The sequence below is a fragment of the Cyprinodon tularosa genome, unplaced genomic scaffold (genome assembly GCF_016077235.1).
Source record: "Cyprinodon tularosa strain WSP-4 unplaced genomic scaffold, ASM1607723v1 ctg160, whole genome shotgun sequence".
In the NCBI taxonomy this organism is placed as follows: domain Eukaryota; kingdom Metazoa; phylum Chordata; class Actinopteri; order Cyprinodontiformes; family Cyprinodontidae; genus Cyprinodon; species Cyprinodon tularosa.
Genome location: NW_024038438.1, coordinates 349,531 through 371,220, shown reverse-complemented (window position 1 = coordinate 371,220; position 21,690 = coordinate 349,531). Strand labels below are relative to the sequence as shown.

The following is a 21,690-nucleotide window of genomic DNA, read 5'->3' as shown; positions in this document are numbered from 1 at the left end:
TGTATGTGATCAAACAGAATATCTAAAAACAAAATCTGGAAAAGTTGATATTTTAAGACTTTATCTTATAGTACCGGTAATCTTATAATAATTTTCTTTATTAGTTAGAATTATCACATGCAGTGGCATATCAATGGTAATGGGCTTTATCATATTTTTTTAAAGAAAGTACAGAAGCACCTATAAGGAAGTGTTTATATAGCTGAATAAGGAAACAGCAAAACTTAGACTAGCTTCCTCTTTCTTGATAAACTTGGTGCAACATATGTTTGTCAAAAACATAAAGAACATGGTGTAACTCCAGCTGGTGAAACCCAGAGGTTCTCCTGAAAACCAACCTTTAAAGGGCCGTGTTTGGTCTAAGACTGAATTTTTTATTACTCCATCATGATGAAGAAGTTCAGTGTATTTGCAGCTCTGCTTGTTGCTGTTTTCAGCAAGGAAGTCTTTCATGGGTGAGTGAGCCGGCAGTTATCAATATATAGCAATGAAAGGGTCTTTATCAACATAATTACACAAAGTCAGACTAGATCTTATAACTGCATTAACTAACTTTGACCAAAGTGCAACAAAACAGATTATATTAAGCAAATGTTTGCTCTCTTATATATAAACTTACACAATGTTTTCTATCTATTGATTTATGGTAATATGAATATACTAAAAGAAAAAAGCAGATGAAAAGGCCTTTTAAAACCTTGCTGGAATTTTAAGCCTTCAAAAAGATGTAATGTATTGTGAAGAATAAATTAGGACACCCATAATTATTGTAACATAGGTTTGCAAAAATTACACATAGATATATCAAGTCAGGAGCACGTATTTATAACCTTGTAACAACATTCTATTAAAGGTTTTAACTGTTTATACATTCATTTTGGTGCACTCCTGATCGCTGAAGTGAGAATAAACACTGTGGTGAGATTAAAAAAAGGGGTTTCTTTGGCCTCAGAAAGACAACAATAGAGAGAGCAAAACAGTTTTAACAGAGGTGTGTAAAGTTCTCCAAAAAAGGCAAAAAATATCAAATTAGGAAATTGCTTTTGTAAAATTTAAGGTTACAAATAAGAAATGTAAATAAGTAAAGTTAAGAAAATTGATTACAGTATTTGAGATTATTATTATTATTATTTTGTTTTAGGTCCCTATACTTCACTTTGTTAAAATAAAATGGAGGTAGAATTTGTTGAACAGAACATGGGGTATTCAAACAGTACCATCCATACAAACCCAGAATAACAAAAAAGCCAAACGACACACAGCCAATAAAGTCCCATTTGTCTGAGAAAACTTAAAGTACCTTCTGTTAGAATTCAATGAAATGTTTCAACTCTGCCTATGAGCAAAAATAGATGGGTGTCTGAGAGAAAAAAAACAACTAAAGTTTTTTGTGTTATAGTAATTGACAAGCAAAATGAAATAGATTTCCCTATACTTTGATCAAAATAATGCAGAATGGTCTTGCAGGGTTTGCCAGCGTATAAAACATATTTTTTATATTGTATTATTATATTTATACATTGTGTAGGAGTGAAGATGATGACACAAAGCAGGCAGGTTAAACAGTTCTTTACTCTACTCCAACTGAGAGCAACTGTACAGAAACCCATATATATACACATCCGAACAAACATAACTGCAACCTCTCCACTGAGTGAGAGTGGAGCCCCCTAGTGGTCCGTCACATATGCCCCCCGAACACTCAGTAGGGTAGAAAAAAAAAAAAACCCTAATCCCGATCCTTGTGTTTCAACAAATGTCCAAAACGGCTGAACTTGGAACCTGTAGGATGATCCTGGGACATCCGTGCCTGAGGACGAGAGCGACACGGAGGGGCTGCAGGGGAATTGAGCTCTGAAAAATGAGGATCTCTGGAGGGAAAACAGCTGTCCATTAAAATAGTGGAGGGGGTCTTCCCCTGCGAGGAGCTTGGCCCATTACCAACTGATCATCCGCCAGGACATGAGCAGGTTTGAGCCTGTCAATACAGATTGTTTCCTTACGCCCTCCCAAATCCAAAAGAAAATGTTTAGGCCCTGGTTCAAGGACTCTGAAAGGGCCATCATACATATGTCGTAGGGGTGATCTGTGTGCATCGTGTCAAACAAAAACAAATTTAGAGGTCTCTAAGTTCTCATGAACAAAGGACTGGGGCAAACAATGGTGAACGGGGGTAGGAACACGAAAGGAGTCTCCCTGAGGGAAAAAACGTTGCCCAAGTGGACTGAACTGTGGCATAGGCGAATCAGGTAAAAATGCCCCAGGGACATGCAGGGGCTGACCGAAAACCAGTTCAGCTGTGGAAGTGCCAAGGTCCTCTTTAACGGCTGAACGCAAACCAAGCATGACCCATGGAAGGCGGTCAACCCAGTTGCCATCAGTCAAAGAAGCATGGAGCGCAGCTTTCAATGACCTGTGGAACCGCTCACACAACCCATTAGCCTGCGGATTGTATGCAGTGGTGCGGTGGATCTTGACCCCCAGACCATCGGCCATGACGGACCACAGCTCTGAAACGAACTTTGGGCCCCTGTCAGAGGTAATGTCAGAGGGAGGGCCAAAGCATGCAACCCAGGTGGACAGAAAATCCCGGGCCACCGCTGCTGACGTTGTGGATGACAGGGGTACCACTTCCGGCCACCGGGTAGTATGATTGATCATTGTCAGGAGATGTGTGAAACCCTGTGATGGAGGAAGGGGACCCACAAGGTCTACATGCACATGATCAAACCGCTTATTAGGGATGGGAAACGGTTCCAAGGGCGCTTTAGTGTGCCTTTGGATCTTAGCACGCTGGCACTGGACACAGGCTGCAGCCCATTCTCTAACTGTTTTGGGCAGTCCAGTCCAAACGAATTTAGAACTAACCAGTTTTACTGAGGCCCTAATGCCAGGATGTGAGAGGGAGTGTAAAGTGTCAAAAACCCGGCGGCACCACGAAACAGGAACCAGAGGGTGGGGACAGCCAGTAGAAACATCACAGATCAGAGGAGGACCACCTTCCTCTATCTGTCTTTCCTCCAGCTGGAGGCCCGTGGACCCAGACTGTAATGCAAGGATGTCTGCATCCCTGCGCTGCTCTGCAGCCATAGCAGCAAAATCGATACCGACTTAAACTGGGGAGATCAGAGCACGGGACAGACAGTCGCCTACTAAGTTGGACTTACCGGCAACATGCTGAATGTCAGTCGTGAATTCAGAAATGGCAGCAAGGTGGCATTGCTGTCGTGCGGACCAGGGGTCAGATGTTTTGGAAATGGCGAAGATGAGGGGCTTGTGGTCCACAAAGGCAGTAAATGAGCGGCCCACCAGAAAATATCTAAAATGGCGTGTAGCCAGGTGGAGAGCAAGCAGCTCTCTATCAAAAACGCTGTATTTGCGTTCATTGTCCCGCAAAGTATGGCTGAAAAAAGCAAGTGGCTGCCAAACACCCGAGAAGAGCTGCTCCAAAACTGCCCCCACTGCCACGTCAGATGCATCAGTTGTCAATGCTATCTGTGCTGACTGGGAAGGGTGGGCCAGAAGAGCAGCATTGGCTGAAGCAGACTTAGCGCCACCAAATGCCTAAAAGCGTTCAGGGACCCATTCGACGCTGTCTGTGGCTCCTTTCTGTTTGAGAGCGCCATAAAGCAGCTGCAGAAGTTGTGCTGCTTTGGGGATAAAGCGGTTGTAAAAGTTAACCATCCCCAAGAACTCCTGCAGGGCTTTAACTGTCTGGGGGCGGGGAAAATTGGCCACCGCCTGAACTTTTTGTGGCAGTGGGACCGCACCACTGGCAGAAATGCTGGTGGCCCAAAAAGTCAATGACCGGCAACCCAAATTGGCATTTTGCCGGGTTGATAATCAGGCCATGTGCTGCCAAACGTTGAAACAGCTGACGTAGGTGGGTCATGTGCTGTTCAGCCGAGCTGCTGGCCACACGGATGTCATCCAAATACACAAAAACTAAGGACAACCCACGGAGAACGGAATCCATCAACCGCTGAAATGTTTGAGCTGCACCTTTAAGGCCGAATGGCATGCATAAAAACTCAAAAAGGCCAAATGGAGTGATAACTGCGGTTTTAGGAATGTCCTCAGCTCTGACGGGAACCTGGTGATAACCCCCGAACCAAATCCACTTTAGAAAAAATGGATGTCCCGGCAAGATGGACAGAGAAATCCTGGATGTGGGGGATAGGATAACGGTCATTCTCTGTGACGTTATTAAGACGACGGAAATCCCCAAAAGGCCGCCACTGGCCGTCCGACTTAGGTACCATGTGCAACGGTGACGCCCAGGGGCTGTTGGAGCACCGCACGATCCCTAAACGCTCCTTGTTGGCAAACTCCTCCCGTGCAACAGCCAGCTTTGCCGCGTCAAGACGGCGGCGCGCACGCAAACACTGGAGCGCCAGTCGTGGGGACATAATGCTCTGTCCCGTGTTTTGCGTCGGTGTTTGAAAAATTGGGGAGAGTCAGAGAAGGAAAGTCTGACATTAAACACTGGAAAGCGTCCTCTGAAGCTAAAAAATTAGTATGTACTAACGGCCCAGCTCCTCGCATTAGACACGACAGTGAGGAAAAAGACACAGCATCAATTAAACGCCTGTTTGCAACGTCCACTAGCAGGCTGTGAGCACAGAGGAAGTCAGCCCCTATGATGGGGACAGAGCTCGCAGCTACTACAAAGTTCCATTGGAAGTCACGCCCATTGAAACAGACAGTCAGCAATCTTTCTCCGAATGTTCTGATGGGAGAACCGTTAGCGGCGGTCGTCTGGGGACCGCAGCCCTCAGCAAGCCTGTCGGAGCCCAATGGGGGAACGAGGCTCTTCTGCGAACCCGAATCCAGCAGAAAACTTCTCCCCGATCGCGAATCCTCAACAAAGAGCAGCCTCTCCTTATCGCCGACGGCCGCGGCTGCCAGCAGGCGTCAGCTTGTTCGTTTCCCGGCGGCTTAAAGTTGCACGGCGGGAGGCAACGCCGCGCCCTTGTGCTGAAGCGCTGATGGTAAACACAAAGAGCCAGCTTCTGGCGTTTCCTGGTGGCGATCCCTGCCATCACCGATGGCTGATCGACCGCTGAAGCGGGCAAAGGCTCAGAAGAAGCTGCTGTAGTTTCCCTAGTTAGCGACTGGACCGTGAAGGTCTTGGAAGCCAGGAGGATGCGATCAGCTTCTTCCGCCAGCGAGCGGTAATCAGCAGGGAAGAGTGACCTGCACCGGGGCTGGAAGTTGTCGCAGGAACAGGTGGATGAAAAGGAATCCACCGTCGTTGTCACCCAGCAAGGACAGCATGCTTTCCATCAGCTCCAAAGCCGAGGCATCCCCTAACCCCGAGAGAGAAAGCAACTTCTTGCCGCGTTCTGAGTCGGACAGGGAGTAACGGCGGAGTAGCAGGTGCTTGAGGGCGCGGTACTTTCCGTCCGCCGGAGGGTTGCAGAGCAGGGTCATTGCTCGCCTGGTGGATGGCGGATCCAGCGCTGAAACCACATAGTGGTACTTTGTGTCATCTGATGAGATTCCACGAAGAGCAAACTGTGCTTCGACTTGGAAGAACCATGATTGCGGATCATGTTGCCAGAAATCCGGGATCTTAACGTCCACAGCAAAAGAAGCCGGAGGAGCCGGTGGAGGTCCACCAGAAACGGCGATCGGCTGAGAGGAGCTGGGCAGGCCATCAGATGTGGACATGTTGGCTCACAGGGGTCACCAATGTGGAGGAGTAAAGATGACGACACAAAGCAGGCAGGTTTAAACAGTTCTTTACTCTACTCCAACTGAGAGCAACTGTACAGAAACCCACATATATACACATCCGAACAAACATAACTGCAACCTCTCCACTGAGTGAGAGTGGAGTCCCCTAGTGGTCCGCCACAACATATTATATTATATTATATATTATTATATTTATACATATTTAGAATAAAATGTAGTGGTATAAATAGCTCTCGAAACAAATAAAAGAAATAAACATTTCTGTTTTTAAAGATTTTTTTTTATGCTTTTGACCAGTAGGGAGTGTGGACCAGGACAAACAGAGCATAGTTCGTCTTCCCTTGTCCACATAAACAAATCTTTTCATGAAAAATTGTTATCATATTTTAATTTGCAGCAAGAAACAATGTCAACGTTTTTTTTAGTAAAGAGGTAAAAAAAAAAAGTTATTGTCTCTAATGTAACAAAACAAAAGTAAATGTTTTGATTTAGAAAGAAAAACCTTGTCAAGTACAGAAAAAAAATAACCAAGTAATGTAAACAGGTAAATGCACTTACTACCATTACTATTCCCCTCTGGTTGAAGGTGCAGGTAAAAAATAAATGTAAATCATTTTTTATGCTTATCTTTTAGCCATTAGCCAAAAACACTATCACAATCGTAAACATGGTGTGAAGTTTACTGGACTCTACAGGGACTTTAACAGAAACAGGTGGCTTCACTGAAATGAGACCAGGTGAGTTTTTTGTGAGACTTAATAAATGTCCAAATTATTTAATTTCTCATCACTGGACAAAGAAGTCCTTGTTTTCTGCTTTTAAATTAAAAGTTCTTCTGTCCAGTCAAACATAGGCTTTAGCATTTCTATGCATGTAGGCAAAGTGGAAACATTCCCCTGTAGGAGAAACATGAAGTCAGTGAAAAAATGGCTAGTTTAAGATTAAAATTATTTTAATGAGGGGGGGGTGTATAGCATAAATCATAAACAGCATTCTAGGATAGGAACTCTATACCAATGTGCCAATTTTGAAGTATATAGATGGTGATATTATAGTTTAGGGAGACTACTGCAGCAATTAGCTCACTATCAATCAACTCAGTTCAAAAATTATTTTTGATCCCAAAGGGAAATTAAATTCCTGGTGCATCATAATCTACCATAAATCATAGTAGATCATAGAATCTACCATGAATTCTAACAAATTTGATTGAGAAAAATATGAGGCAAGCTTTAAAACTCTCTTAAGACCTTAAGTGGGGGTAATATTTCAGAATGTATAAATTTCCACTGGTGAAATTTTTACCAGCATGTGGAGCCATTGCATTCAGCTCCAAGCTGACACGAAAAGTTCCAAACCCCACAGCTCTGGAACTGTTATAGCTATAGGTCTGAAATTTTCTGCATTTGTGGTTGACATGATGTTGAACAAATATAATATAATGAAACCCACTTTTTCTCAAGACGGTCTTTATTACTGCTGTTCAAAAAAAGACCTATAATTTCTGAGAATAAAAACCCCCAACTTTGAGTTATGTTTGATCTGATGCAGCTTGGTCTGTGTTCTAGTCACCTAATTCAGAAACTAGAGGGAGTTAGCTTTCAAACAATGTATTGCACATCTAATTTGGGCATACAGTTCTTAAGTTATTTGCTTTTCCATTTGGGTATGCAAAATAGGCGAGGATTACCCCAAATGAGGTGGATGTTAAGAGGTTTAAAGTTGAGTCAGCTGGATTTGTCAGCTGGATTTGTTGACATGACAAGGACTCAAAAAAACCAAACAAATATGACATAAACCCAGCATGGACAGCTTGAGAATGGACTTCAACTAGAGGCAAGACCCAGACTTTGGCCTCACTGAGATGATCATTAAACAGCGTAGAGCTGTGTGGGTTAGAAAAGGCAGAAACTTTCTACAAACTGATTTTAAGATGTTTACAAGAAGGTAAAAAAGAGGCTTAAAGTTATTTCAGCCAAGGAAAGTATCTGTCCCCCTCTTACAATGGTGTTATTGTGAGCATGACTCAGTCTTTTGGAAACAACAAGCGGGCGTCAAACATTGAGATGAATCAGTAGAGAAAAATTGTAATCAATTCAAATTGTTTTTAAAAATTAAATGTCATGTCACCATAAAAAAATTATGTAAAAAAAACAAAAAAAACAAAACTGTAATGGTTTCGATTGAGAAATGGTAATTAGGAGGCCAGATAAGTCTGGGGTTTTTATTCTAACTTGGTTACCACTAAGGGCGAGAAATACACATCACTGTCACGCTCATATTGAAACAGGGTAAAATAGAATTTAATATCCTCCTTCTCACATATAAAGCACTAAAAAAACCAAGCTCTTATATCCAAGATCTGATTGTTCCTGCTCTTCCTAACAGAGCCCCTCGCTCCAGATCTGCAAGATTATTAGTGGTTCCTAGATTTTCTAAAAGTAGAATGGGAGACAGATCTTGAAGTTATCAGGCTACTCCTCACCTACCAGTTTTAGTCCTAGAGGCGGATACCCTGTCTACTTTTAAAGCAAGGTTTAAAACTGCTTTATGATAAAGCTTATAGTTAAAAACAGAGTGATGTTTGCTTAGTTTCTGGGTGAGTAGAGAGGTAGGTGAAGGTAGAGGGTTAACAGCCTGATCCAGCTGGGAAGAACTTCAGTTCGCACAGACGTTTCTCCTTGGCCTTACCTTGGTCCTACTATGGCTCTATCTTTCTTATACCTCATCCAAAGTAGTTAGCTATTTTATGTATTTATGCTGCTATATCCCGAATCTGCTGGATGACATAGATACCACTTCTCCTCATCACCCATCATTCTATCTCTATTCTCCTATTCAAGTATTGTTTGTTCAACCTCTTACATGTTCTATCTGGGTTTTTTTTCAACATAGTATCTTCATCTGGTCTGTACTGTTTGGCTGTGACTTCATCCTAAAGAGAAAAATCAGCCGTGCTTCTGCCGTCAACATCTCTCTTTATAGATGTTGGATCTTGGCCTGTGATCATCTCACTAAATGGCTGATATAAGTGGCTATCAGTCCCATAGAATAGCTTCAGATTGTGCCAGTGGACTCAGCAGGTTGTTATCATTGAGTGAATCCTAATCCTAAGCCTAAAATAATTCCTTTTCTACCATGGAATTAATGGATATATTTGTGCGCATTCTGAAAATAATTTCTGAAGATCTTCATGTACTGTAAATATAACTAAATAAAAATAAAATGATGGGCATCTCGCCCATATTAAACAAACCAAAAACAAGTGATCTCATGCCCTGTCAACTAAGTAGTAGAACCCTGTACCTATAAATATTTAATTCTCTGTAAAAAAAAAAAAAAAAGTGACAATCTTTCTTTAATAAGATCCTCATCAAACAGACAAGCAACCTAAAGTGTGTATCGGACCTAGTGAATGATATATATATAATATATATATATTTTTCATGCACAAAACAAAATGTTACTAAATCAGGAAATAAAACAGCGTGATTGGCTGTAAGGAAGCGGAGACAGTGGACACTCCGAGTTAACTGAAGAAAACCTGCCACCGACCAGGTTAGCTCTGGGTAGAATATTTCTACAGTGACTGAAAGAGAGGTTGAGGAAACTCTCAGTTTTCAGGTTTAGACAACTTAGAGTTTTCAGTAAACCTGCTTCGTGAAACGGACTCCAAGTCTTGGAAGTGTCATCATGATATTTTCAAATGTCAGATTTTGAAATTTTGTTATTTCAGATTCAATCTTTTAGATTTTCTTTCACAGACTTTTCAAAATTCTGATTAAGTTGGCATCACATTATCTTCACTTTAAGCCCAATACAAACATTCGCTCTTAACCAATAAAAATACATTTGCTAACGAAAAAAAATTGAAAGCATCTAATTCAAAAAATAAAATATAAAAAAGGCATTTGAAATAAGAAACAATTTGCAAAAATACAGCAAGGATATTCTCAAAATCTTTTTTTAATGAAATTTTTTTTTCTGAAAAGCTGTTTTTTCTGATTTAAATTTACATTTTTTTTAACTAACCATTTTTAAAAAATATGTTGCCTTTTTTTTATAATCTTGTCAAAATGTGTTGTTTGCTTGAAAAAATAAAGGAACAAAATTAATTCCATAGGGTAAGGTCATAGAAATGGTTGTAAATAATTGAAAATCAATGGAAGTAAATGTGAGTCAACACACGTTTTTCACATCATTTTGGAAGATGAGAATTTGTATTTGTGAGTGTTTTTGTTCTACCACCTAACCCTGAACAATAAAACTGAACTATTGTACTCTTCCTTGCAGGCATCAGGTGTTAAGGATTGTGCCAAAAGATGATGTCCAGATGTCCCTTATCAAACTCTTGGAAGACATATTGGAATTGGAGGTTATTTATCAGTTTACTTTTTATCAGTTTTGTTTGAAAGTAAAACAAAATCATTTATATATGATGTAAAACTTCTGAGTGTTCCTTCAGCTGGACTTCTGGAGATGGGTGGCGCCTGTGGATGTAAGAGTTCCCTCTCACAGCCTTAAGGCTGTCATGACCTACTTGGAGAGTCACAACATCAAGTACTTCCCAGTGATCAAAGACCTGCAGGTATGCAATAACAGATAAGCGGTTCTATGCATGGGCCAACAAGGGCCACAAACCTGATGTATTAACAATGTAATACTAAATACATTTCTTGTGATGATATCCGCCGGCACAGATACAATAGATGATTGTTCTCTGTTGTCTATTTTATTATTTAAACTTTTATATCAGCAATTATTTAAAAATTCAGGTTTTGCACTTTTAAACAGTTGTATTCAGACAAAGTTTATCATTTTCTTACACTATATTTACGATCCAGAGAGCCGCAAATGGCTCTTTGCTTCTGTGTCTCACATAGTATACCAAGCAGCAAAGGATTGCCATTTTTGGCTTCATGCTTTGGTTCTCAAGCCTCATCAAAATGCACTGGCCCCTACCATTTAAGACTATTTTTTTATTTTTCATTTTATATGTATTTTTTTTTTGTTCTTTGTCATATTTTTTTTTTCACAAATATTATATTTTAGATTGTACTTTCTTTATTTTATTTCGTACATTGTTTTTTCTAAATTTTTAAATCTATATTCTCTTTTGATATCTGTGGTGCCAGATTGAGTTTTACGAATTGTTTGAATTGTCTTCCATTGGTCTGTGTGGACATTAGCAATAACATTAGCAATAAGATTTTTAGAATACAAGAGCGAGCATATGTATTGAATTTCCAATAAAAAGAGAATGTGATCTGTGAAATGTAAATTGAAAATCTTGCAACTCATAAAACAGTTTGAAAAACACAAATGAAAAAAAAATGTAAAACATGCTAAAAAATAAATGTAATTGGAAAAATAAAATTTGAAACTATAAAAACTGTATAAAATGTAACTTCTAAAAAAAATATGAACTATACTGAAAGAAATCAGAAGAAACTGCAAAGCTATTCTCAAAACCTGTCAACAATGGGTGGTAAGTTTGCTTAAGGACCCAGATGCAGAGCCGAGGGAAGCAGAGATGAGTTCTGACTGATTTAACTAAAGAACACAGGAAACAGAGGTACAAATCCAGAAATCTAACTAAAATGTTTAACAAACCAAAAAACCATGGAGACATGAGGGGGAAAAAATTAGCCTGAGGAGCCACAGGGAGACGAGCTGAGTAGATCAGTACAGCAACGAGAAAGAACCAGCACTGAGTGACTGCAGAGGTGGAGTATTTAAGGAGAACAGAACAAAGGATGGACTAATGAGCTGAATAAGGAGCAGGTGTGGGTGGAACTGGCAAGAGGGAATCCAAGGGGAAAGAAAACAATCACAAGGGGGCAACAGAGAGTAACTAAAGAATGCTTGAATATCATGGAAAATAAAAAAACAGCTGATAACAGAAAACTGAAAACTCAGATTCACAACAAATGGGAAGAACCATAACAAAACCTTTTGTTGATTGTTTCATTTCTGGATTGCATATTGTTTATATATATATATATATATATATATATATATATATATATATATATATATATATATATATATATATATATATATATATATATATATATATATATATATATATTTTTTTTTTTTTTTTTTTTTTTTTTTTTTTTACAAGTTCTATTTATAAAACTTATAATAAAAACAAAATCCTTCCAAAATGTTGCAGGTTTTGCTGGATGCAGAAGAGAAGCAAATGAGAACTACTGCTCCTGCCATTGACACTGAAAGCTTTGACTACTCAAACTACCACACTCTCAGTGAGGTAAGTGGTAATTTCATCTAGTGCCATGGCTACCAACTCTAGTCATATTGTACCTCTGCCCTGCACATCTTTATAAAATCCTAAGTCCACTCAACGAGTGAACACAGCACCACCGAAGATGCAGAAGATGTTATACTGTTCAGAGTGATCGCCTCTCAGGAAAGTTTTGGGGAGATAACGTTTAAAGATATAAACACAGAGCTTTCCTTTACATAACCTAATAACAAAAACTGATGCCAGTAAACAAAGGCAATGATCAATCATGCAACCAAATTATATATATATATATATATATATTTTATTTATTTTTTGTATTTATTTTTTTTTTCTTACCTTTAATAAGAAGTGAATGTACAGACTATATATATATACATATATATTTATAATTTTTTTTTTCTTTTTTTTTCTTACCTTTAATAAGAAGTGAATTTACAGACAAACAAAAGGTCTGAGGCAAAAAAAAGACTTCAAGTATTTTTTATTGTTGGGGCTTGATGAAGCACAGCAAATAATAAGCAATGCTGTGCTTTATCAAAAGACACAAGTATGGAGGTTTATAATATACTTTTCAAAACGGAATTTATGAAAGATTAAGTTGTCAATCAAGTAGTTACTTGGTCATAATCTTGATATTATTTTATGCATTGATTAATGAACCTAGTATCTTGGTAGATGGTGCCACTTCTCCCTCCACTCTCAGGTCTTTGACATGATTCAATTAAATTCAAAATGCTTTATTAACCCAAACAGGGAATTAAATGTTACAGTAACTCATAGGTTATTTTTCATCCAGGTGTTCTAGGTGTTGATAGCTGCAGATAGGATGGATCTTATGTAGCGGTCTGTCTTACACCAGAGACTCTCTGCTGTTGTTTAATAATCTTCTGAAGAGGATGCTCTCTGTTCATCATAATTTTTTTCACTTTATGAAGAATTCTTCTTTGTGAAATAGTCTCCAGAGGTTCTAGAGGAGTTCCTAAAACAGAGCCGGCCGTCTTTTACCCCAGCAGATGATGCAAAAAGAGATCAGACTCTGCACAACAGACATAGAAGATATGTAGCATATTGCTGCAAATGCTGAAAGACCTAAGCTTCCTTAGAACACAAAGAACAGCATAGAAGTCAACTTCTTTGTCATTACACTGTCACAAGTATGAAGCAATGAAATGTAGTTTGCATCTATCCAGAAGTGCTATACAGAATATAAATATTTATTTCTATGTATAGACTATGTATGCATGGACTATAAATGGTATATATAAACAGTGTAATTGTAGAGCATTGCGCTTGTGCTCTGAGAGGGTTGTAAGGGGTGGGGGTGAAGACAGGAAGTCTTATTGATTGATTTTGAAAAATTTATGTAAAATGCCACATTTGGGGAAGTTTAATAATCTTGATCTGAACTTTCCATACTAGATAAAGTCCTTTAATAGCGAAAATATGACACCTTCACTTGCCAAAGAGTGATGATGAGTTTTATGAATATTAATATTAGATATATCATATGAATATCCTAAAATCACTCTAAAACATAATATAATCCTGTCTCCGTGTTAATGGTGACCTCTTCAGCAGCCATAATGTGCTAGTATTTAAAAGAGTCTCGAGACACCTAAAACATGCAGGACAGGGATACTCGAGGAGCAGGGCTGGGAACAACCGATGCAACGGGACCAAAAAGTGTAAGTATTCATCTTTTGGGTCAGGGTTAATTTCTTATCTTTTCCTCAGATCTACAGTTTCCAGGACATGCTGGTGGCAGAGAATCCGAAGTTGGTCAGCAAGATAGTGATCGGTCAAAGCTATGAACGTCGCCCACTTAATGTTCTCAAGGTGAAAGACGCCTTAGAAAAGTCTCTTTACCAAAGATTTAATAAAACACTTGGTTGCTCAAAGCAAATTATAGCTTTAGATAAGAAAACACAATATAAATGTATTTTTATCTGTCTGTTCTGACTGGGATCTCCTTTTGTGTCCTCTCTCTGTAGTTCAGCACTGGTGGAAGCAACCGTCCTGCCATCTGGATCGACACTGGAATCCATGCCAGAGAGTGGGTCACTCAGGCTAGTGGTGTCTGGTTTGCAAAGAAGGTTAATTAACATTTAACAGTTTCTGCTGCCTCTGAACTGAACCTGTGGCATTATTTGATGACCTGTTGCCTTTGTCTGTAGATTGTGACTGATTATGGAAAGGACCAATCTCTCACTGCCATCCTCAACAGAATGGACATTTTCTTAGAGATTGTGGTCAACCCTGATGGATACCAGTACACCCACACCAGAGTAAGACAAGCCCAGTTAGACACAAAAACAAAAATCTGTTTTTTATAGACAGCTTTAAATGTGCTCCTGATAAAGAACTTTATCCTTTTACTAACTAGATATCAGTTAACCATCAGCAGGGTATCACAGTAGGGTGGAGATTTGAAGGAGGACCCAAGTGCACACTGAAGCTGAAAGAGGTTACTTAGACTTAGACTTTGACAGATTTATTTTGTCATTTTGTGAGTGTATACAAAAAGACATTTCGTTTAAAACAGCTCTAGAAAATTTAATTTTTTGAAGAGCAGCCTTGAAAACATTAATAAATACATAAAAAACTAGTAATGTAAAAATATGGCTGTATATTTACAGTTCTAGCAATTTTTATTTTTTTATGAATACAGTGACCCATTTTACACAACAGTCTAATGGCAGTGGGGAAGAAGCTATTGCAGAATAAGCTGGACCTGCATTGGATGCTTTGAAGTCTCTCCTCAGAGGGCAGCAGGGAGAACAGCCCATGGTGGGGGTGTGAGGGGTCATTGATGATGTTACGGGCTCAGGACACGCAGCACTGGGATGAAATGTTTTCTAAAGGAGGGAAGAGGAGCCCTGGTGATCTTCTCTGCTGTTCTTACTACTCTTCTCACCATCTTCCAGTCTTAGGCGCTGCAGCCTCCACACCACACAGTGAGACAGCTGGTCAGAACACTCTATGTTGCTTCTGTATAAGGTCGTAAGATGGGTGGGGGCCGGTGGGCTCTCCTTATCTTCCACAAGAAGTACATGCACTTTTGTGCCCCTTTGACCAGTGAGGTGGTGTTTACATTCAAGGTGAGGGTGTCTGTGATGTGCACCCCCAGGAATTTGGTGCTGTTGGCCACCTCTACAGCTGAGCTGTTGATGACCAGTGGAACGTGGTTAGGCCAGTTCTTCCTGAAGTCTTTTTCGTCTTCTCCAAGTTCAGGATCAGGCTGTTATCTTTGCACCAGTCCACCAGCTGCTCCACCTCCTCTCTGGAGGGAGCAGGTGGCTTGGGACGCAGCCCTGAGGGGAGCCTGTGCTTAGGATGATGACATCAGAGGTGTTCTGTACTTGCAGATTTATTATCCAAAAAAGGGCAATAGAAGCAAAAATCCAAAAACGTAAATCCACAAAAACTGAGAAACAGGAATACTCACAAAAAGGGGCAAAGAAATTACAGCAAACCAGCAACAGGTGCATATATGGGAGAGAGAAACAAAGACCAGGCTAATCAGCAGATTGGGAGCAGGTGTGAATAGATGAGTCTAGAAAGGAGCTGAGGAAAAGGGGACTGACACAAGAGAGCAAGAGAGAACTCAAATACAATCAAAAATAACTAAAATAACATAACACAAAATGGAAATAAAACCAATGAAAACTCAAATATAAAACTTAAACAGAACCAAAACCATGACACAAGGCAACCCAATAAAATATGAACATTGAAGAGTTTTCTGATGCTTCCAGGACCGTATGTGGCGTAAGAATAGGAGACCAAACCGTGGCTCCAGGTGTGTCGGCGTAGACCTGAACAGGAACTGGAATGCTGGTTTTGGAGGTATTCCTTTTTTCTATAAAGGGAAATCAAACAAGTCACTGTAAAAACAAACCAAAGCATGACATTGTTTAATGCAAAATTAGGTTAAGAATCAGGAAAAGCTTAGCTTAGAATTTTTTTATATCCTAAGGAAGAAAATAAATTCTTCATTTTTAAAAAGCGGTTTGTGTTTTTCCTAATTTGAAAAGGTAAGTTTAAGTTTTGCAACTTTTTCAGAGCACAAGCACTGGTCTTACCTACTGGGCCAACACTTCCCTGTAAAACTGCAGTATTGGAGGATAAATGTAGAAATAGAAGAATGAAGTGATTCCTATATCCTGAAGCAGCCTAAGCCTGTTGCAGAATAACTTTAGATATGGATCAGGATGACGTGACCAATCCAAAGCCTCTTTCCCACTGAAATTACCGGGTTAACCCAGGTTTTTAAATGGCTCAATTTGGCTCACTTCCCAGCAAAAAAAAGCTGGGTGTGCGTTCTCGCTGGCAAGCTCACGTGACCTCTAGCCCCCCGCCACTGCATGTCTGGTGACACCATCATTCTGGGCTAGCGTTGTTGATTTCACTAGTGCGACAGAAATCAGGAAAGTAAAGAATGGAGAGCAACATGTAAGGAAGCCAGGGCATAGTGTGTGCAGTTTAGCTGTTTTATCTGTCCAAATCCCTCTAACCAGTGCCGCGCCATATTTATCAAATTTAAAAAGATTTGTCTCGGCCTGTTAGAGCCAGTGTTGTTTTTTACAGTTATCTTAGATTTAGTCTTAGTCTTATGGACGAAAACTATTGTGGTCTGAAAATGTAGCTATATATACATATAAATAGGATCATATATAAATTGATCCTATTTACTCAGTATAAAAGTTTTCACTCAGGCTGTTTCACCTGCAAGGCCACACAATTCCCCTGTGTGAGGGTGTTTTTAGACAAGACATGCCTTATTCCCATAATAAGTAGTTTTGCACCGATACCAGTATCGGGCAGGGCAAAAATCCAGCACTAAAATGGTGGTATCGGTATTGGTGAGTACCAACAAATAGGACACCGACCATTCAACTATTGTCACCCATTCCAGGTAGACAATAAAAAGTTCTACTGGATTCACTTTGTCTTAGTCCTTTTCTTGCTTCACAAAGGTAGGTAGAAGCTTGACAAAGCCATGATGGCAATTATTTTACATCCAAGTAGTATGCAATTCTTCATAAACACACACACACACACACACACACACACACACACACACACACACACACACACACACACACACACACACACACACACACACACACACACACACACACACACACACACACACACACACACATTAATTTGAATAGATAGAAACAAGAACTATGACAGAAAAATATTCAAAGATCTATGTACCTTTTCACAAGTCATGATCCAAAAATCAACAGTATGCAATTAAATATTTACTTTAAATATAATTTAGGGATTACTTTTGGTAGAAATAAAGAAGGTTTAGCATCACCACTTTTGAGCTGGAAGACATAGGGCCGGATCTATCAAAGGTTTGCGCGTATAAAAACGTGAGCTATTTCACTGCGCACGCTAAAAAATGTACAAACTAAACTATCAACAGCGTGCTAAAATTATTTGGTCTTTAAAACGTGCTAAATAGCGCCTCTTATCCATTTACTACTTTTTCTGCAATGAATATGCAATATGGGGCGTTTACACGCAAAAGTGCGTCTTGTGGGAGGAGAACATGTAAATATATTAATTTAGCACTCGCAAAGTGATTTATTAAACCTGAAAGCAATTTTGCTAACGGTATCTGACTCTATATTTAACACGTTTCAAAAGAAGGTGCAAATGGTCTGTATGCGTAATTGCGCACACATGGCAGCGGGTATTGTCGCAAGAAGGAGACATGAAATGAAGCAAGGAGACGCAGAGAACGCATTTTTTCACTCCGTGTGAATATTTTTGGAATGAACGAGGAAACGATCATCAAAACATATCGTTTATCCAGCATTGCCCTTTTGGAGCTGTTGGGGGAACTCCGAATGGATTTGGAGCCAGCCACAAGGAGGACCCACGCAATACCAGATATCACAAACTCCTTGCAACATTGCACTTTTTTGCATTTGGGATTTCCCAATCTCGTTTTTCAGAAGTGCTGTCCGACGTTCTAAATGCCATGTCGCCCTGACGCCCTAACGGAGAACCCCGACCACCCCTTGCGCCTGTGGAGCAACATGCCAATGCTGCGGGGATGCGTAAGCGCCTTTGGTATGTGCATTTTTCTACAGGCCAATACAAAACACCTGTTTTTTTTTTTTTTTTACTGCAGTGAAGTAGAAATTCAGACACATACCACCTTAGGGAATAGTATATATATATATATATATATATATATATATATATATATATATTTATATATATATATTGTTTTTTTATTTTTATTTTTTGGAGGGGGTGGGGGTGTCACTGTAAGATTAAAATTTCTTAATGCACTAGTTTGCACAAACTACAAACTACTTTGCCGCAAACCACAAAACGCGCAAAACCATCATTTAAATAGGGCGTCTCCAACAGTTTTGCACCTGCCACCAGTTACGCAATCGCTCTTGTTAAATCACCCGCAAACCATGGTTCAGCCCCTCGCGCAAAATCCCAGTTTGCGAGCGCAAATTCCTGCACGCAAAATTGGATCTTGATAAATCCGGCCCATAGAATCTTACTAGTTAGACAAAAGGATTTTTTACGCTTGGCAAAAGATGATAAACCACACATAATTTATCAAGTAGTGAGTGCAGGAACAGCCATACTGCTGAGAGCGAACCATCATTATGGAGGGTAAAGTGCAGTCGGAGCTATGTGCGAGCAAAGAAGCATTTTATTTTATTTAGTCTCAAAGACGAAAACTCACACCCATGAGTTGTCAACTTTTCATATGCAGAGATCCACGCATGCTGATCAGAGCCTAGGCAATTTTAACACAGGTTGCAAGTCTGAGCTACGTAGAGGTCTTAATAGCACCTCTTTTGTTGTCTTGTAACGTTAAAGGTGTACATCACCCTTTAACCCCTGTTTGTAATAGTAATTAGCCTGCCTGGTTTCCTACTGACCTTAAGGTTCTTAAAAAAAATCTAATCTCAACAAAATAGACTCCTTGGTAACATTTAAACACAAGGTGTTTTATTCAATCTTGTGCCAGGACTGAGTTTATTTAGATGGATTTTTAAATTATGTCCTCTTGGAAACATACTCTAGTAAGTATAAATATTTTAAGTCTACTCATTCCAGATTTAATGCAGCTGAGCTGATTACTCTGTCTGTGTTTCTAATTTTTGTACTTATTTTATTGGGGTGTTAAATTACATACTCTAACGCTGTACAGCTCCTTTATCATTCCTATGGTTGTGTTTAATAAGTCTTGTAATTAAAGTGGTGTGTTATATTGTGGTGGCGTTCCTTTATGTAGCTCTTTCCACTTTAACACATGTTTTAGCTTATTCCATTGAATACCGAAAATACCAATTCATGTGTGCTGTTTGTCCTCCAATGCTTAAAACATCCAGGGCAAGGTTCCAGCAGAGATCCTTGTTCAAACATCTACCACGGCGCCAGAGCTCATTCTGAACCTGAAGTCAGTTCCATTGTAAACTTTCTGAGATCGCATGGCAACATCAAGGCCTTCATTGCCATCCATTCCTACTCACAGATGCTCTTGTACCCTTATGGCTATACAAGGGTCCCTGCAAAAGATAATGCTGAGCTGGTAAAAACACTTGTAGTTGCATTAAGCAAATTCATTAAAAGATTCCTTCAGCATTTTTTTTAAGCTCTGTTGTTTGGTAACCACGATAACTTTTTTTTTTGCAGAAACAAGTGGCTCAAAAGGCAGTCACTGCTCTGACCTCTTTGTATGGCACTCCGTATAGATATGGTAGCATCATCAGCACTATCTGTAAGTCCCCGAAACGTTTGGCCATGATACAGACTAGCTTTGATGTGACTTTGCTTAAACTGGTGCTATTGTTAAAGTGATAGCGAGCATTTATTATTGAGAGAGCAACATTACTGAGGTCTAAGACTAAAAACAAGTACCAGTGCATGAGCAGTACCAGCAGTGTCTGGTTTTATCACACATGCCAATCCTCATTTTAAATTTACTGATAAGATAACTTTCAGCAAAAATAATTGCCATACAGGAGTCAATGGAATATATTCTACCTGAGTTCCCTGAAATCAGGAAAAAACTGTGTAAAGTTTAATATTTTCTTTTCATTGTAGACCAATCTAGTGGTGGTTCCATTGACTGGACCTACAACCAGGGAATCAAGTACTCTTACACCTTTGAGCTGAGGGACACTGGCATCTTCGGCTTCATCCTCCCTGCCAATCAAATCATCCCCACTGCAAACGAGACATGGCTGGCTCTGAAGAGCATCATGGATCACACCTTCAAGAACCCATACTGAGAGAAATATGCAGAGTTATGGCAAATAACGTGTGGCTATCCGGCTTTTGGCATGCATACTTTTGGAGTATTATAGGGAAAAATAAAAATGCATACTGAAAAACAAGCTTGTCAATGATTATCGCTTTCTTGAAATAGTAGAACTGAAGGTAAGCTGGATCAGAGCTCTAAGCCATGGACATCTAAGTGTCGATGAAAACAAGTCATAACCTTCCCCATGCCAGAGTGTAGAGAACATCAGAAAAAGCTCTAAATAGATATTATTACTTCTGTGGCTTTTCACATTTCCCTTTTTAACAAAATGTAGACGTGGTTTGGACACAAATCATGTTGTCTTTTCAGAGAGTGTCAGGACATTACTTAAAAGGCAAAGGGGATAGGAGCTGAAAATCTAACTTTCATAACTTTTATAGTGGGAAAAAAGTATTCAACAATTCACCCTAGTTAAATAAACGGAGATGGATGGATTTCACTTAGTTGGCACATTTATTCATATCTTTGCAAAGAGAGAACAGTTCATCATACAGCCCTTATGGCACAGCATTCAACAATGGAAAAGTAGTCAGGGTCAAAACAAATTACAGCCACTTTGGTTAACAGTACCATGTTATGAATAAACCTTAAGAAAGAATCTGGCTTGTTATGGGAAGAAGCTATGTCTAGTCTACAAATACCATCACGCAGAGAATTGTGTTGCCTTCAAGGTGAAACAGACTGAGTGAAAACTTTTATAGTGAGTAAATAGGATAAATTAATATATATTAGAAGAGAAATCTGAATTTTCCGACAACACTTTCTACTTCTGAAGGCAGACAAAAACATAATTTATTGTCTTTGGACCTGAATCCCTGAAAACGAAGCTGATTTGTCAGTGAGTCTTTTGGATGGAATTAAATTAATCTAAGATAATAAAGTAAAAGATCTTGAAGGTATTTTTGATCAGGACCTATAATTTTAATATATTATACGTCCTTTTAAATCCCATTTTAAACAGATTTCTAGATGTTCCTTCTTTCATCTCTGGAATATTGCAAATAAATATTCTGTCCAGGGGTAGTGCTGAGAAACTAGTCCATGCATTAGTCCATACTTTAAGGCTCACTATTGTAGTTTTTTACCATCAGGAAGTTCGCTAACTTTAGCTCGGTGGTGGACAAGGTACTTAATAGTAGTACTTCGGTAAAATAATTTATACTCATCAAATCTTACTCAATCACAATGCTCACTTTCAAAAAATACACAAGTATCCAAAAGTACAAATTACATTTTCTAATATTAGTATGATCCAGAATGCTGCAGCCAGAGTTCTGATGAAAATTAAAAAGAGAGATATCTCTCCTATCCTGGCTTCTCTTCATTGGCTTCTTGTTAACTCCAGAATAGAATTTAAAATCCTCCTTCTCACATATAAAGCCTTAAATGGCCAAGCTCC

General features: G+C 39.4%; 1 protein-coding gene across 1 annotated transcript; it reads left to right on the top strand.

Moving 5' to 3' along the window:
- The first annotated feature begins 225 nt into the window (after positions 1 to 225).
- LOC119780425 (carboxypeptidase A1-like) lies at positions 226 to 20,361 on the top strand. Its single transcript, XM_038280462.1, has 11 exons — positions 226 to 455; positions 9,994 to 10,075; positions 10,166 to 10,288; positions 11,879 to 11,974; positions 13,706 to 13,807; positions 13,963 to 14,064; positions 14,146 to 14,256; positions 15,727 to 15,817; positions 19,357 to 19,556; positions 19,661 to 19,745; positions 20,072 to 20,361. The coding sequence occupies exons 1-11, from the start codon at positions 388 to 390 to the stop codon at positions 20,257 to 20,259; spliced, it is 1,248 nt and encodes a 415-aa protein (XP_038136390.1). The 5' UTR covers positions 226 to 387; the 3' UTR covers positions 20,260 to 20,361.
- Positions 20,362 to 21,690: the final 1,329 nt, after the last annotated feature.